We start from the raw sequence: 18800 nt of genomic DNA on the forward strand, positions 1-18800 counted from the left end.
ATTATTATGAATTGCCAAAATTGCCAGACCATTAAGTCTTTTCTACAAAAAAAATTAAAACATTTTTCTCATTAGATATTATGAAAATGTATTTTATTAAGCACAAGTGCATAGCTATTATAATTACTAACCTAGGACATACTGTTTCGAAGATACGTTTTTATCCTTTTAAGACTGGAACACATTCTTTCAGGCGTACTTGTAGAAACAGGAAGTGTGCATAGTATTTTTAAAATAAAATGCATATTTGGATAAATATTGGCATTACACACATGTAATGCTTTAATTGCAGTTTTCGGAATATTGTTTATTCGCTCAAGTTTTATCTTCCACAATTTCAATTCTGCAATTGAGTTGTTCACATTCAAAGAAGGTGAATAAAATTCAAGTAATTTTCTAAATGATACCTCCTCATTAGAAGTTAATTTATAGGAAAATAGACTTTGAAATCCTAAAAATATGACATATATACATTATACATAAACCATAAAAGGTTGAATTTAATAATATAGATTGATTATATGAATATTTTATATCAGTGATTTGTTTTTAATTTTATAAAAACTAGGTACCAATTTAATTAAAAATTATCATAATGATTTAATTTAATATAGGTACCTTTAAAAATTTCAGAATGGATTGAAAATCTTTCTCCTAGTTGTTGTATAAAAAGAGTATAAATACTGACACTTTGTGGTATTCTTCAACACTTAAATTGGGATCTGGATTTGCTCGATTTACTTGTCATTTAGATATTCTTTTAGTATTTAAATTATATCTATATTTACTGACATCCCCTATTACAAATGTCAAATATAAACATAATTCTTTTCATATAATTCATATAATAATATAGTTTATTTTAGTATACTTACTTTTGCAAGCAAAAACAATTTGTGGAATTCAGTATCACAATTTAATCTGATATTTTTTAATACATTTATAATATCTTCAGCAAGGCTTACTGCTTCTCTCAAATCAATTTGTTCTTTTTGTAGAAACTTACACAATGGTAAACCAAAAGAAAAAAATCACCTGAAAAAATATTTTATTATAAAATAAAATATATTATATTTATTAATTACTATTTACTTGTATAACTTGTAAGGATATAAGAAATTCTGAATCAATAGCTTTTAATAGTATATTAGCTTCCGTTGCTGTGGAATCATTCCAATTAGAAATATTTTCTATTGAATCAACTACAAATGCAAATAGTTCAATGAAATCTGTTGCCGCATCATAACGCTGCACCCATCGTGTAGCACATAATATTTTTAAAGTTTTAACCTTAGGATCCTCATTACTATTTTCAATGTTGGTTAAAAGAACATTTTGGTTTTTGGTGTATTAAAGAAAACATAGTACTTTTCGATAATACCTAAGCAGTTTCTAATTGGTTGAATTCCACTTGCAGTTGATACTACTAAGTTCAGAGAGTGTGCTGCACAGTGCACATATATAACTTAAGAATATTTTTTTTGATAATTGCCTGAACACCTTTATATTGGCCAGACATGTTTCTTGCACCTTCATATCCTTGACCATATAAGTAATCTAAATTAATCTCACAACTATTCAGACCTATTTACAAAATATAATAACCATACAATTATTAATTTACTAAAAACATTATATCATTTTAATTTACTGTTGAGTATTGATTCAGCTAAATCACAACCAGTTAAACTGTTAATAGTAATCAATTTCAGGAATCTCTACTGGATACAATCGTTATCGTCAACATATCGAACACACATAGCCATTTGTTCAATAGTAGAAATATCAGTAGTCTCGTCAACTAAAACTGTGAAACATTTTGAAGCATTTACATTCTTAACTATTTTTCACAGCATAATGTCCCCACATGCTGTTATGATTTCATTTTGGATTTGAGGAGTTAGGTATTTGTTTCGTCCTTCATTTGTAATGATATGCTTTAACATCTCATTACCATATGTTCTATACTTTAATATGGCTCTAAAGTTGCTTTGATTAAATGAACATTCCACTATAATATGAAAAATTGATATTAAGGTTGAGTTGAATGGTAGCATTATTATATAATATGTAATGCTATAAAATTATTTAATTTTAAACATACTATCAATTTTTCCATAATCTTTATGCCCTCGTAGAGCAATCTCTTGACGACCACAAAGTATGACACAATCAACGATTGAAATGAGTCGCTCTCTATTCGCCTTGATTTGTTTAATTCTTAAACAAAAAAAAATATCAAAGTACATACTTACAGACTTAAGCTAATAAATGATTAAATACCTATCTGTATCCAATCGTTCTACTATAGTTGGCTCTTTTTTTAAATATATTTTTAAAAATTCATCAGATTTCAAAACAGAAAATGTGTGGTACTCTAATGCAGAATGATTTCGAAATACCTATCATTTAATTAAAATTATAACAATATAATAACATGTATTCACAGGGAAATAAAATTAAAATTAAAATAATATTAAATTATAAGCGATTAAAAGTTAAAACATTAATATATTCAATAATACCTCTTTAGCTTTTTCCAACTATCAAATACTTCACTAACCAAATATTTTAAAGATTGATTTCTTATTCCACCGGTTTTTGCAAAAACAACACAATGCTTACAAAAAGCTCCACCTTCAACTTCCAAATAAACAAGCCAATTGAATTCGTTCAGCCATTTATACTGAAATTTTAAACCTCTTTTTTTGTTTTTTTCATTTAATGGAAATACGTAATTATGATTTGGTAACCATAAATTGGTAAGTACCTACAGGTTTTAAACAAAAAATAATAAAAACAATTACATTGTTTATATTATATTATGATATATTGGTAGGTTTTAACTAAAGTTCAGACTAAATCCGACATAAGGCATTAGCATTCGAAAAGCTTACAGTATTTTTTTCTTCGTCTGATAATAAATCACGTTTAATAAACAAAGCAATGTCATTTTTACGAGCATCAAAATGTTCCCTCTAAAAAATTAAGATGCACAATCTAATTTATTAATTTTAATGCAATGTTAGCAGGCAGGAGTCAAGCAACAGGTATAATACCATAGAACGATACAGGTGCGGATCCATCCTACCTTAACGGGGGAGGGGGGGCGGTTTATAAATAAGTATACATATTTAGATACCTACTGCTAAATACAAGTATATTATATTATTATTATTATATATATATATATAAATAGTTATAAATGCAATAGTACATAATGCAATTCCTGATTATTTATGAATTTATAATGAATACTTTTGAAATGGACTTAAACAAATAATTAGTGTAATCTATACTGATTATTTATCAGAGACATATAAAACATATTTTAAATTAAACGTTTGTATTGTACAGCACTACTATTATATAAATACAATATGTAATCTAATCTGTGCTACAAGCATGATTTTGTATAGGTATCATATAAAACAGGTATAAATGTTCAGTAGTATTATAACTAATATGTACTTCAGATGTCAAGCATTAAGAGATTATTTTATTTATAATTATTAATATTTTAAAAATTATAAGTTATTTTTTAAAAATTTATTTCTAAATCTTGTTAAATTAATTTTGTTTTTTATCTAAAATATACAATACGGATACAATGAATAAAATAGTAAATGTTTATAAGATAATGCCCATTACTAAAAAAGACGTACTTAATGTTTTAAATTTGTTAAAAAACAATTATTTTCATGATGAACCTTTAAATGCAAGTACTATGTTAATCGAAGAAAATGCATCGGTGATACAACTTGAGAATTATTGCAAATCATACTTAGACAAAGGTGAGCTCATGTATTTAATTACATGGTTGTACAATCATTTTACAAATGAATCATATTACCGTTCAGGGTTTAAGATTTTACTTAAACAATATATATATATATTTACTACATTAAGACTTAAAGTATAAAATAAAAAATAACGAATACTCTTATAAATGTACTGTACATATGTACTATATTCTTCTTCAGTTGATGTAATTGTATCTGCTATTTTTTTTTTCTGGACGAAACTGTAGTCTTGTAAAATTCTATTACAACAATAGGAAAACAAAAACACTGACAAAATTTTAATATTGTACTTTAAAAGAACCGTAATAGTCCATACAAATACATGCATACCTTCTAAAATGCAATAATTCTTTTTGGTCTAGTTTTATATATCGTTTTTCGTATACCTGATGTGCTTTTCGTTTTATTTAGGAATATCATTAATGGCGGTATCAGAAGACGGCGTCGTTATTGGTGCTATTTTAAATAATATAATGCGTAGGAATGACGTAAACAATTGTAATAACGAAAACTGTAAAGAAAGTCCAAAATTTAATGACATTACAACTTTTTTGGACAAAGCTGAGCGAGAAGTCGACATTTTTAATCAATACCCAAACGTGGATCTCATAATGGATATGAAAATAATAACTGTAGATAAAGCTTATAGAGGACATGGCATTTGCAAAGCTCTCGTCGACAAAACGAAGTATAGTAGAAAACTTTTTACATTTATTTGGTTTCCTTCTCTCCTGGTTCGCGTTGTGGTGTATTATTTAATTATTTGCAGTAATGTATGATAACATTTTTTCATCGTTGATATTGCTATTTTTGTAATTTTTTCAAAAATAACAATTGAAATTCGATTAATATTATATTAAAATTATAACCAGATATCATAATTTTCAACTTTCCTATGTACGAGATTAAAGTATTATCATTTACTCTTTATTGCAAACTAATATATATATATATATTTGTATATAAATATAGGTGCCACCATTAATTCTATTAGGGGGGGGGGCAGTGGCGAAGTTACGGGGAAAGTGTAAGAGGTTTACATCCTCCCCCCCGCAGATTTTTTTTTTTATGATATTTGATTATTATTTATTGATATTTACATATTATAGTAAAATATTTCGATTTTACTATGATTAGGTATATATTAAAAATTGAGTAACAAAATAATTTTCATTAAATACAGGACATAATAATAATACCATTTTCAATGTAATATTATTACATATGACCTCGTCTTAAGATATATTAAGAACACTAAAAAACTTATTCATAAATACCCCATCCAGAAAAAAATTGTATCTACGCCACTGAGGGGGGTATCATGCATAGTGTATACGATAATATCTAAATAATGCTTAAATAATTTTATTTTTTTTGACGGTTATAAAGTAATGCAGGCTACTAGAATATCCGACAATGATAGCCTCTATTCTAAATGTTTATACTTCTTTTTTATAAATCCAAGGAGGTGCAAGTGCACTCTTGCACTCCTTTTGCGGCGTACTTGTACTCATAGTTCCCAGAGCTAGGTGATTAAATAATTCAAAATACAATTTTCATATTTTGAGATAAAAGCAATAATAAAAATGTAATTTTATAATATATATTCCAGGGAGTTGGCATTGGAACTAGGATGTCAAATGATGTTTTTGGAGTGTTCCAGTTATTTTACTGCAAAAACAGCAGAAGGATTTGGATTTAAACGTATATATTTGCTGCCATTTTTGAACTACGTGAACGAACAGGGTGAGATAGTATTCAAAACCCAGCCACCACATACACATTTTAGAATTTATGTATTAGTCCTCTAAACAATTTAAATTATTAAAATTGTAATTTATTCATTAAAAAAAAAAAAAAAAAAATCAATTATATCTATATGTAACAATGTTAATGCATTGTAGATTGAGTGTTGTCCTTTATCCCCCGGCTTCTCCTTGTATATATATATACATATGTAAATATAAATTAGCAGTTGTTAAAGTTGATAAATTTTATCTTAATAGTCTTATAATTAGATATACATATATATTATAAATACATTTTTTTTTAATTATAAAATATAAATGAAGGTGCAACAAGTTATATAAGATATATTACATTTATCAAATAATTTATAAATTCACGCTCGGCATACATATTATACACAATAAATAATTATTAATACCATTGAAAATTGACAAATATTTTATACCACATAAAGGTAACTAATAATATAGTTATATTATCATTCATTATATTAAAAACACTAATAATGTACAACAAATAGTAAACAAATAACTTAGTAAAATTACCTTTGGCTTTTTTCAGAAATAATCTGTAATTTGTTCACAATGAGTGAAATAAGTAAAAAAGATTTGTCTTATACCATAAAGCTTATCACTGCCAATGATATACCAATTGTACTAAGTACTTTTACAGATGAATTCTTGTGTGATAAACCTTTAAATGGAAGCATTGGGTTAATTAACGAAAAAGAATCTGTTGCGGAACATGTGGAATTTTGTATAAATTACCTACAAAAAGGTTAATTGATAGAATTTAAATCAATTGTACCAAATTATGAATTAAACATTTTATTATTATTTAGTTTTGATGGGAGTAAATTTTTGAACATTTTTATAGTTTTATAGTACAAAAAAAATCAAAGTTTTTTTTAAAGAAATACTAAATAAACAGTTGAACATCATTATGCAATACAGTACTGGTTTCTACTGCAAAGTTTTACTAAACTTGTTTTAATAAATATAACTTTATTATGTTGTTCTAATATCTTACACACATTCAGACAAAATGTAAAAATTTTTAATATATGTATAAATATATCATTAAAATAAAAAAACATTTAAATTTTGTTACTTTTGCAACAAGATCTAATGGTTTATTGTTCTGAGCATTTTGATGGTTCTATATATATATATATATATATGTACAAAGAAGAGTGTGATAAGTGCATGTTCTACAGCGAAACCAATATTAGAATTGAAAAGAAGAAGATAAATTTATGTATTTATGTATTTATATATATTAATTAATTAATTGATGACAAAATATTCTAATATTTTTTAATGTTATAAAATAAATGTTTATTATCAAATTTATATTCTCCATAAATTCTTGCTTGACACAAATGGTTTCTGTAAATTCAACTAAATTATTTTAAATCTATGATCAAAAAATGTAAGTAATTAATCTGTAAAAATTTTCAAATAATTCAACTTTACAAATATAATATTATTAAAATATTTATTTTTTGACAAGTGCTATTAAAAAATTAATGAACATTGTTTATGATTGTTTAAGGTGTTGAATAAGAACTTGAATATTTTTAGTAACACAGGACTCAAGGTGTGCTGTGCTATCTTAGTAAATCTTCTTGGGACACTCCAAATAAATCAACTTGTTACAAATATACCTACTTAACGTTATTTTAGAAATAATTTACTTTATAAGTTCTTTTTTTTATACTTCATAATGTTTGTTGATATTTAGGAATATCAGAATGGCAGTATCCCAAAATGGTGAGGTTATGGGCGGCATTATATGTAATATAACAGGAAGGACTGATATTCAGTATGATGGAAACTTTGATAAATATTCTGAACTTAATGCTAAGGTTGTTATATTTTTGTATAAAACCAAGTTACAGTCTAATGTATTTGGTCAGTATCCGTCTGTAGACCATATATTAGATATGAACATTATTGCAGTCAATAGACCTTACAGAGGAAATGGCATTTGTAAATCACTTGTCAAAAAATCTAAGTATATATAATTTAAACTTTATAATAAAAAATATAATTTTTGGACTATGTGCTATTTCTACAATAAAAAAAAATATTTTAAGTACAATGAACATTATCATTTGTAACTATTTTAATGTTATTTATTTCCAGAGAGTTAGCAATAGAATTAGGATGTCAAATGATTTATGCTGAATGCTCTAGTAACTATACTGCAAAAGCTGTTGAAAATTTTGGCCTAAAATGTATACATTCAGTGAATTATGCGGATTATATTGATGAGAAGGGCAATGTTATGTTCAAAACTCAATCACCCCATGAAAGTTTTAAAGTCTATGCATTACTTTTGTAAAATATTTGATTTAAACATTGTTTATCATATTCATCGATTGTTTCATTTTGTGAATTACATCAATTCTGACTATATTCATGATTTATATTTTATTCCTAATTGATTATTAAGCCTTATTATAATTAATTATTACTATATATAAAATAATTTCGTTAATGATTTCATGAATATTTTTGTTTGGTGAAATACATTGCTGAAATTATTTAAGATGACTAATGAGAATATTTAGTTTTTAAAATCAGTTGTTAAATTTTCCTAACAGTTACTTCATAATATTAATTATTATATATTATTAATTAATATTTACTAAATAAGGTATATGTAATGGTAATATTTCAGTATATCTTAGTTTGCAATAAGTATTATTTTATCAGCAAATTTTACAAAATTTTAATAGTTGCTATTTTAAAATAGAAATGACATTTGTAGATAAAAAAAAAAAGTAGCAGTTTGTTATCACTAGGGCTGTGAATTATGATTATTGATATTTTCTATTCTTAATGCTATTCACCTGGAACATTTTTTACATTATTTTTTTTTTAGTATTTATTTTGTTAAAATAGTAAAACAAACTTAAATATATTTATTTTTCGGGTACCTTATTCATCTTTAGTCTTTAGAATTAGATTGAAAATACCGGAAAATATAATCAAAAAATTACTTAAAAACTGAGAAACGTCAAAAAATGCAAAATAAAAGTTGCATTAATGGATTCGTAGTTACATAATTCAAATTATATATTTACAAAGCTACGTTTTGAAATCACCAAAAAAAAAAAAAATTCACTATCTTACAAAATCATAGCTCTATCACTAATTGCTAGTCAATTATGTGATCAAATTTAAGATGCTTCACAAAACCACAGATGTATTAATGCACAAAATCTTTTATATGTACCAAAGCACGAATATGAGTGGTTTTATCACAGATTATTTTAAACAGAAAATAATAGTAAACATAAATAAATTTGATTATATAATCATATTATGAAGGTTTAATTTTTGTTTCGTCGGTCTCATTTGTTGGCAGCACTGTCTTCCGGACAGTGGTACAAGTGCGGTCGCCCGATCGTCTCGTTTCCGATCGACCCCCTCTTCACTTCTGTAGAACAGTTGTTCACATCGCGTGTGTCTATACCGCCGTTTCGGTTCATGGTTATAATCTTTTCCGTCTGATCGTGTCGACGACAATACATCCAAAATGGTGAGTACAACTATTAATTTTCCATCCGTTCGAATCGTCGTGGGATTCGAACTCAACGGCCGTCGGTCTGTCGCGATTCCCGCGGAACTCGATCGCCCGTCGGAATCTGATGGCGTTCGTCCGGCAACATCCCAACGACCGACCGTACGCGGACCGTTGGCCTAGGACAACGGTGGCTGCGTTTTTTTTACTCATTCCCTAACCGCCGACGCCTTTGATTATGAATCCGTGTTTTTTCAGTCTCTGGTCATTCCCGAGAAGTTCCAGCACATCTTGCGTATCCTCAGCACCAACATCGATGGCAAACGTAAAGTCATGTTCGCCATGACCGCCATCAAGGGTATCGGCAGACGTTTTTCGAACATTGTGTTGAAGAAAGCCGATGTCGACCTGAACAAGCGGGCTGGTGAATGTACCGACGAAGAGGTTGTATATATCGTTTGTTATTGTCCGATTCATATTTATATTGGTGGACACGTACGCTACTGTGTACACCGCCGTCGTGTACTTGTAGGGATATGATAGCAAACGTCATTGAGAATGTTCCGTCAGTTGTTTGTTCGACGTAATAGTGTTTACGTTTGCTAAAGTGAATGCCTTGCAATTACCAAGGGATTTTAGTGGACCATTGCTAAATGCCCATGCTTGTGAAGGAACAACTTAATTAAAAAAGATTTTCAAAGTTTTTAAATATTTTTATTTGTGAATTCATCTTAGCACAAACTGAGAAATTTTGCTTTCTGTACTTGAAAAGCTAAATCGTTGGATTGTGCTAAATTGAATTGCATTTTTTGTTTAGAGTTAATACATTTATTAATTTGTTCATATGTGTGTTGACAAAGTTATTTTGTATAGATAATTTGTTTATTAGGTTATTCTCAATATTTGTTGATTTACAATATATGTACAATGCACAATTATTTAATAACTAAACATTTATTTCTTTATAATAATAAATGTCAATAATTGTGCTATAACATTAATCTTCATTAGGATAATATAAATGCTATTCATTCATTTGATATTCTATCGGTGGAGAGACAGTAAAGTTTTTATATTTTTTAAAAATTTATTGGTTGGTGTTTTAGTTAAAACTTGAATAAGCATAATCAACGGTTCATGATGTTTTATATATTATGAAATTGGTAAATTATGCAAAATAAATTATTTTATATAAAAATCTATTTAGTAAATTATTTAATAATATTTTACTTAGATTTATTTTAAGTACATAATTTTTCATACTGTCATGAATTTAAACTCTTATTTAATATTTTAGTTGATTTATCCATTTATATGGTATTAAGCACAATCAACGGTTCACAATGTCCTATATGTTATGAAATAGGTAAATTGTGCAAAATAAAATATTATGTGTAGTATTACATTAACTATTTCTTATTGATTTTGGCTAGTATCTATTTAATTACATATCTGATTGAACTGTTAATATTCTTTTGTCTTACATTTTTAATTTAAATTTAATTTAATTTTATTTTATTAAAAGGTTAGTTTTTATGAAACTATTTTAATGTAAAGCTTATAATTCTTAGGTTGAAAAAATTATCACAATTATGCAAAACCCACGTCAATACAAAATTCCAGACTGGTTTTTGAACAGACAAAAAGATGTTGTTGATGGAAAATACTCTCAAGTAAGTTATTTAATTCTGTTTGAAATGTTGGGTATTTCAGGTATATCAGAAATTTTAAATTTTTATATTTTTAGCTTACCTCAAGTTCCCTTGACAGCAAATTGCGTGAAGATTTAGAAAGATTGAAGAAAATTAAAGCTCATCGTGGTCTCCGTCATTATTGGGGGTATGTTAACTACTACTTTATAATATAATTATATTTATTTATGATGTTGAGTTTTATAAAGACAATTTTTCATATGTATATATATATACTTGTTCTTATATTAATTTGAATTTAATTCAATTGCATTACATTGGGTTAATAGGTTTTTGAAAATATATTTGATGAACTAATTCTAAATTTTTATCAGCCAACAATTTTGAAAGTTTCCAATAGATCTTACACTAAGTAGTATAATAAAATCAAAATTTGATTATTTTTACTTTTCAGTCCCCTTTTCCATTACAACGGACATGTATTTTAATTATTAATTATTAATCTTCTGTATTAGATAACAATTTGAAACTTGAAACATATTACCAAGAATGTTTTTAATTTTATTTTCAATTACTTTCTAATAAGTTTAAAAACAATTTTAATAAAGAATAAAACTATTGTATTTGAATTTTTTTTTATTTTTGTAATTTTGTGAAAAACTTCACGAGTTAAAAATTTAAAGAGAATGATATTGTTGAATTACTCAATGGTTATGATGATGATCTAACTATGAAAATGAAAACGAGTTAGTTGAAAATATAAATAATATTGTGAAAATATAAAACTTTTCCCTAATTTTAATTGTAACTTATAGATGAAAATTAACCTGAAGTTTTTTTATAATATGATGGATTTCTAGGGGGAGAAATATATTTTTATATTTTATATATTAGGGGGAATTACACATTTTTTAAAATGCATATTATATTATTTGAATTAGTATGATGTTGATTTTGAATTAATGATTCAATACATAACCATATATGCATTTCATAAAAGAAAATCTTTAAAAAATATAGAGTAAGAAATGATTAAGACTGAATTAAATTTCCTAGAATTATGATGTATTGTAATCTGATTTTGAAAATATGAATAGAAATAGATCATTTGCACTTAGAACAAATGTTCATGTTATTTAAGTGTTTGTATTAACAATAACCATAAATTTGTTAAATTAATAGTTTCTGTTGAGTTACAATGTCCTTTGCAATGGACAATCTTCTCATTTGGACAAAAATGTGTTAGTGTTCTCAACTTTTTTTAATATTTTTTGATGTCCTAAAAACAAGGTTTCTTGATAGACATTTTTTTTATATCATAAGTGGGATTGAAAAGGTTAAAAAATGTAAGAATTTTATAGGTAGAATGTATAGGTAAATGTAGAACTACTTATATGATAAAATATTATGTGCCCTTAAAATTTGACTAGGATACATTTTTCCCTGCACAGATGGTTATAAATTCAATTTGTATTGGACATATAGGTTTTAATATTATGAATTTGTGTTGTTTTCATGAAACTGTTTGATATTTTTTCTTTAAAAAATATCAAATTATTAATACAGAAAAGTGTATATATTTTGATTAACAATTATAATCAACTAACTTTAAAAACAATTATTTAAACATCTTATTTTATGGTAAAATCATTGAAAAATAAAAATAAATTGTTCTTTTATATTTTAATATAAACATTTCTGAAATTAGTATTATGTTTTTATTTTAATTTTGAAAATTAATATTAAATTAAACATTATTTTAGATTGAGAGTTCGTGGTCAACATACCAAAACAACTGGACGTAGAGGAAGAACTGTTGGTGTATCCAAAAAGAAATAAGTTAATAAAAGTGATAATTTTTATTCAAATCTAAATTGTTTTTTTTTACCATCCATTTCTATTCTGGTTGCTATTTATTTAAAAATGAGCACTTCTTTTTTAACCTGAAGTGCAAGCGACCCGCCCCGGCCCTGCACATGTATTATCTGGATCTGCAATATAATTAATTTGTAGAAATTTGTGATAATTTAGTCGATGTGGTAGCAAGCTCCCAGTTGAGTGATACACTTGCCCTTGAATTGTCCACGCTCAAATGCTTGTTTTCTCTAGAAAGAGGTCATTTGAGATGCATTATTATAACAATATATATTGTGTATGAATTGTTTGGATTTCTGATGATCATCAACGTTAGAAGCAACTGTTTTCTACTATTTATAGGAAAATAAAAAGCATCCCATTTTAGGTCCTAATTTGATAAAATGAAAATTTTTACTTAATTGTATTACTATAATAAATTCAGAATTTTTGTTACTATTCAATAAAATTAAAAATATAAATTATGGTAATTATTATCTACTACGAGGGTTAAAGTTTATGTTGGCAAATTATTAGTTTGAAGTTAATTATGACTAGAATTTTTATTATGAATAAAATATTTGATTTATCTTGATATACTATTTAAATCTCCAATTCAAATTTTATTTCTTGAATATATTTATAATAATGAGATGAGATTTTTAGTACTATTTTTTTTTTATCATTTTATTGTATAACAATTAAAGTTAATTTAAATAAGTGGTATTCCATTTATACATTTAGGTTATGTGTTAAATTTTAGAGTTTTTATTTAGACATCTTTTGGAATATTCTATTGGTATATTTGTAGTGTTGATGTGTTTGACACTGAATGGAAGCGTAGGTGTATAACTGATACTCGAACCTTATTAAGACAAAACATAATGCATGTTTAATATAATTTTTTTAAGGGTACATGGAATTTGTTTTACAGTATTGTGTAAATACTATTTTTACTTAAAATTTATGTTTAAAAGTAAATTATGATGCTTCATCTTGAATATATTAAGATACTCAAATAAATTTGTAATTATAATTAAATTAGAATTTATTAAATAATTAAAATATGCTGGAACATATTAATATTTGCTGTATATTTATGTTCAATGTATGTAATATATTGCAAACGTATTGGTTTTTGTACAGTTATTACTATTGAAGGTACTATATTTTATCATGTTTACATTATTTATATAATTTAAAATAAATTTTCTGATTAGTCTTAATGTTATAGAAATATTGGAGAATTAATATTAATTTTTGATAAATTGCCTTGTTCATAATTTTATTTTTTTTTATATTTATTATTCATCATGTATGTTGACATTTTACCTGTATTAATTGCTATAGAAACATCACATGTAAAACCAACTTGAGATAATTTCCGTTTATTGTGATAACCAAGGCTCGGAACTTTAGACATTTCCATATTGTTTGAAAAAATGTTTGGTTCGATAAACATTTGATCCATAGTACACAAATTCCAAATAGGAATATTTTTATTGCACAGTTTTGCATACCAATTTCCTTAATTTTTGTAAGAATTCATATATTTAACATATAAGAGCTTTTGTTTGCATATTTCATATATTTAACGAACAATTTTTTTTTACAAATATATAGTTTAACAAAAAATATTAGATGTATGATAACTAAAATTCTTAATTTAATTCATTCTTAAATTATATTATTATTTTAAATTATTATTATTAATTATTAATTATTCATTCTTAAATTCATCAATGGCTGTTTTAGTATTTGTCCCTACATACTCAACAATGATATATTATCTATTTTACTGAGTGGTCGACGATCGGCCCGAATTTATTTTTATCAAAATTTATCAATTTTTATTGTATCATTATATGAAGTGTTATCAATATTTGTTCATTTATACTCAAGAAGATTAAATGTTTAATAAAGATTGTAAAGCTTAAGTTACACTTAAACTATGCAATTCAACTTAATTTATATAACAAGAACAATACACAAGTATGAAGCGTTTATTTTTTTCTAATTGAATTTAAATTTATTTTCCCATGTACTTAATTTATGCAAATTTTATTTTATTTAATAAATTGTTTATTTTTGTGTATTTTTCAAATTTTTACTGCATATTATGATATTTCTTAACGCATATATATGCGCATATTTGAGTACTTTTTGGCGCATACAGTTGCGAACCTTGGTGAATCATGGCAGTGATGAGAATCAAAAATAAAAATAAATTATTTTTAATTGATAAACATTTATAAAATAAGTGTCCTTCTATTATTTTGTAGTAGAATTTCTTCCTAATGTCCAAATGTAAGCTTATTGGGTATCAAATACATTGAGTGGTATTCCATGGTGCACAGTTATCAAGATTTATAAACTTCACTTGTATCTAATACATATGAGCAGGGAGGTATTTATATTTTTTGCGTGTAGACCTGTGGAATATTACCGCTCTAATTAACAAATAATAAACTGCACTAATTTAATTATCATTTAATTACCTACTATATGCTACTATAGAGCTACTGACACCGAAAACTATTGCCATCATCCATCGCTCTGTGTTAAATGTGGAGGTGACCACTTCTCAGACATTTGCACGAAATACAAAAGTAATCCATCCAAGCGTGCTGGTCTTTGCATGAGCAATCATACCTTCAGCTACAGAGGACGTCCAATATTTAATGCATTTCTTAAACGTCGCAAATCAACATATACAAAACTACAAAATTCGATTACAGTATTCATGTCCCCTTATCTCAAAACTCCAAGGGCGTATTTTTGGGGGAAGGGAGCATTCGCCCCTCCCCATGGCTCGTATTTGTATATAATACATTGATTTATTTAAAAAATGTAATGTATAAATAATTAAGAATATAAATTATTTTTATTTAAGAATATAAATTACTTGTCTATCATTATAATATGTTATCATTATAGCAGGAACATGAGCTGTGGTTAATGAACTGTAAATTATTTTTAAGTTTGTATTAAAGAAAAATTAATTTCGCCCCCCCCCCCCCTGGCCTTAATTCAAATATGTACTCCCTTGCAAAACTCCCTCTTATATTCTCAATGCTTCCTACGCATCCATCGTCGATTCTAATAATATTCTTTTGCCTAATAGCTACACTAATAGGGTTGCCAACTTTGGCTTTGGAAAATACCATAAGTGTACAAAAAAAAAAAAATCATCATTTTCAGTGAATAATGATTAATCATGATAATCACTGTAGAATATTCCAGAATAGCTAAACTAAACTCTATTATGAATTTTCTATTACATATTCACATACGAGTAAGGCATATAAGGAACAAGGTACATACTAATCATACTATTTAAATGTCAAAGTGGACGATGGACGTCTGAAGTCATTAAGATATACGATTTATTGACGGCAACCTGTGATAACTATATTATATTTGAAAATATTACAAAGAATATTACTTTGAAAATACCGGTTTTTTATAGGTCAATACCGGCAATCGGCTTTTTAAATCTAAATATGTGAAATACCGGCCGGTTGGCAACCGTATGCACTAGTGATATGTCATTTATTAAATTTGTCTAGGAACTATCCGCATTTATTTTATTATTTATTTATTCATTAATAAATCCCCTCAATAAGTTCGTTTCTGTTTTTTTAAATAAACAGCGTATTCTATAGTTCAAACATTCGTATCTCATTAACTATATTAATACAATATTTTTAATCACCGTATATTATGTTATCTATAACTTGTTCATGTTGTAGGTCTTCGATCCATATTCATCTCCAACACTATTTTATATTATCTAAAATATTATGTTCACAATTATTATTTTGTAATATAATCCATTTATCTTATGTACCAATATATATTGAATAATTTTTGAGTTATAATAGTTACACTAGAAAGTAATCAATAAATAAAAATAACAATTTATCAAGAAATACTCAATTTTTATGAATTTCATCTATTCTTCTAATTTTTAATATTATGTATACTAGCGTAATGTAGAAAAAATTACTTTTCTTGATAAATTATATATTAGTATGTATATTACAATTTCATTATTGTTATTTAATATTTGTTGATGCCGATTTTGATAATAATTAAATTTGATTCTTATTAGCACTGAAATTAATAGGTGTATTTAGACAATAGGTACTTATAATTTTTAGTGTGTAGCTTCATAAAATATAAATTATAATAATACCTTCCCACGATTTAGTGCTCGTATTTATTAATAAATAATTTAATATTATGGTTACGAATTTGCGATTGTAGCAGTAGCATGATGGGACCAATAAACTTATGAAAATGTTTATGTTGACTATCTTAAATTAAAATTAAAATTTTTGATTAAAAATTAAATTAGCGAGAAATAATGTATAATGTAATTCAAGAAAATGGTACCTTATAATATCTAAGATTTTCTTCTGTTTTTTGTGTACATTACACAATATTTATTTTTGTTTAACTTTATCATAAATTTTAATTACATGTATGGCCGGTTTTTGGATATGGGTTGATCATAATGTAGACGTGTGAAACTGTTGCAAAACGAAGTGTTTATTGAATGTGCTTTTATTTATTTCCTTATGTATTAAAGCAGCTCTACTTTAATATACGAATTATGGTATTATTGGATTATATTATTATTGTATTATTATTATTCTTATGGTGGATGGCTGTTATAGTATTATAGTAGTTTGCAATATTTTTTTGTACCGATATCAATAAATAAAAAATCAACTTTGTTGAGGCACATTATATTGTTAGTTGAGAGTCTGTCATTACCGTACAAATGAAAAAAAAAATAATATAAATAATAACGTAGATAAATTAAAAAAAAAAAAAATTACAGTCAGATAGAAAATTGAATTCTCTTTTATTTATGTTGATGTTTCATTACCCAGGCTAAGATTTGAATGCAACAGCATGTTTTTTTTTTGCGATTTCTGATTATTGATTTTGCCAATAATGCCCACGAATCACCTCATAATGAGATAAATGGTGGTGTTTTTATTTTGCATATTTTGGATAAAATGCATATTATTGCATATATTGAATAAAATGAATATTATTGTATATTTCGATTATAATAATGTGAAAAATGAATGTTTTACAGTATATTTCGTAATTAATATTTATGATTATTTTATTAATATTTCGTATTTAATTCTAGTTCTGCTGATTAAAGTGTAAAACTTGTTTTTTAGTCAAACATATATTTTATTTTAAGTTATTTTATTTTATTTTATTTCTCAATTATATTATATTAAGACAAACAGCCAACCACTGATGTATTTCAATAAATACATATTTTTTTGTATCTATATTTTTGTGATTATCTTATAAAAATTTAAATGCATATTTTACAATTTTTTATTGCATACAAATCCTAGTCCTACTCATTACCTACTCTCATATTTTTCCAATATATGTATATACTGGGACGCGTAATATTTTAGCAGTTTATTTTTTACGATTATTGCCATTTATCGATAAATATATAAATCCTAATTAAGATTATATAACAGGAATCTATCAAAGCACTTTATATCGGTAAGAAATTGTATTTACTTTGAAATTCGAATTTGTAGTTAGTTACGTTTCGACTTTCGATCTCTCAATCATTCACACTGCGTAATATTAACGTAAAATTCAGCATGTTTAACGTTAAAAATAACCGTGGAAATTAAATGATCAATTGATTTGGACAAATGTAGCTTTCGTTTTTAGAACAATAATAATTTGTTTAGTGATGTGTGCAAAAAAAAAATTCGCTGAAATAATTATCACTAACAACTGAAAAACTATTTCAATTTGCTCTAATATCGTAACTATTTTTGTATGCATAATTAGGCTCTTTGATTTTATTAATGTGTGTTGCATGCAAGTGTTATTTTACTATATTTTACTAGGCAGGGTCAATATTTTCAAGTTGGGCCTTATAAAAATGAGTTTATTTAATTAGAATTATAAATAATATAATCCGAGACGAATTTTGGTTGTGGGTAGTGTTATCGTATAGTATTACAGTACATAGCATACATTTTTTTCAATCAAGTATTTTTGTATTTCTACGGTTATATCTTAAAACACCACAAGTATCAAGGGTGTCCATAGGAAAATTCTCAAGGGGGGACAACAACATTTTAATTTATCAATTTATTCATAAATAGGAATGACCCACGATATAGGAAGGGGTTTACAATTTTTTAAA

At 25.8% G+C, this 18800-nt stretch overlaps 4 protein-coding genes and 1 long non-coding RNA gene across 6 annotated transcripts; 3 read left to right on the forward strand and 2 right to left on the reverse strand.

Annotated features, from left to right (window-relative positions):
• Nucleotides 1-1845, reverse strand: LOC112689382. The gene is made up of 6 exons (XR_003149124.1): nucleotides 1652-1845; nucleotides 1093-1584; nucleotides 876-1035; nucleotides 619-797; nucleotides 132-451; nucleotides 1-42 (listed from the first exon to the last, which is right to left on the reverse strand). It is a non-coding gene; the product is annotated as an uncharacterized LOC112689382 (long non-coding RNA).
• Nucleotides 1846-1847: 2 nt separating this feature from the next.
• On the reverse strand, nucleotides 1848-3086 carry LOC112689397. Its single transcript, XM_025563090.1, has 5 exons — nucleotides 3060-3086; nucleotides 2898-2978; nucleotides 2526-2770; nucleotides 2105-2220; nucleotides 1848-2011 (listed from the first exon to the last, which is right to left on the reverse strand). Exons 1-5 carry the CDS (start codon nucleotides 3084-3086, stop codon nucleotides 1848-1850), a joined length of 633 nt encoding a protein of 210 aa, XP_025418875.1.
• Nucleotides 3087-3560: 474 nt separating this feature from the next.
• On the forward strand, nucleotides 3561-5786 carry LOC112689380 (dopamine N-acetyltransferase-like). Its single transcript, XM_025563071.1, has 3 exons — nucleotides 3561-3794; nucleotides 4215-4491; nucleotides 5416-5786. Exons 1-3 carry the CDS (start codon nucleotides 3611-3613, stop codon nucleotides 5612-5614), a joined length of 660 nt encoding a protein of 219 aa, XP_025418856.1. The 5' UTR covers nucleotides 3561-3610; the 3' UTR covers nucleotides 5615-5786.
• Nucleotides 5787-6896: 1110 nt separating this feature from the next.
• On the forward strand, nucleotides 6897-8014 carry LOC112689381 (dopamine N-acetyltransferase-like). 2 transcript variants are annotated; one of them, XM_025563073.1, is made up of 3 exons: nucleotides 6897-6983; nucleotides 7107-7568; nucleotides 7700-8014. In XM_025563073.1, exons 2-3 carry the CDS (start codon nucleotides 7306-7308, stop codon nucleotides 7896-7898), a joined length of 462 nt encoding a protein of 153 aa, XP_025418858.1. In that variant the 5' UTR covers nucleotides 6897-6983; nucleotides 7107-7305; the 3' UTR covers nucleotides 7899-8014. The 2 variants fall into 2 exon arrangements, with proteins under 2 accessions (XP_025418858.1, XP_025418857.1); XM_025563072.1 differs by lacking the exon at nucleotides 6897-6983 and having other exon boundaries at nucleotides 7042-7568.
• Nucleotides 8015-8988: 974 nt separating this feature from the next.
• LOC112689321 (40S ribosomal protein S18) lies at nucleotides 8989-12603 on the forward strand. The gene is made up of 5 exons (XM_025562968.1): nucleotides 8989-9101; nucleotides 9342-9527; nucleotides 10655-10756; nucleotides 10831-10922; nucleotides 12499-12603. Exons 1-5 carry the CDS (start codon nucleotides 9099-9101, stop codon nucleotides 12572-12574), a joined length of 459 nt encoding a protein of 152 aa, XP_025418753.1. The 5' UTR covers nucleotides 8989-9098; the 3' UTR covers nucleotides 12575-12603.
• Nucleotides 12604-18800: the final 6197 nt, after the last annotated feature.

This window comes from Sipha flava, unplaced genomic scaffold (assembly GCF_003268045.1).
Source record: "Sipha flava isolate LNK unplaced genomic scaffold, YSA_version1 43_pilon_pilon, whole genome shotgun sequence".
NCBI classification, from domain to species: Eukaryota; Metazoa; Arthropoda; class Insecta; order Hemiptera; family Aphididae; genus Sipha; species Sipha flava.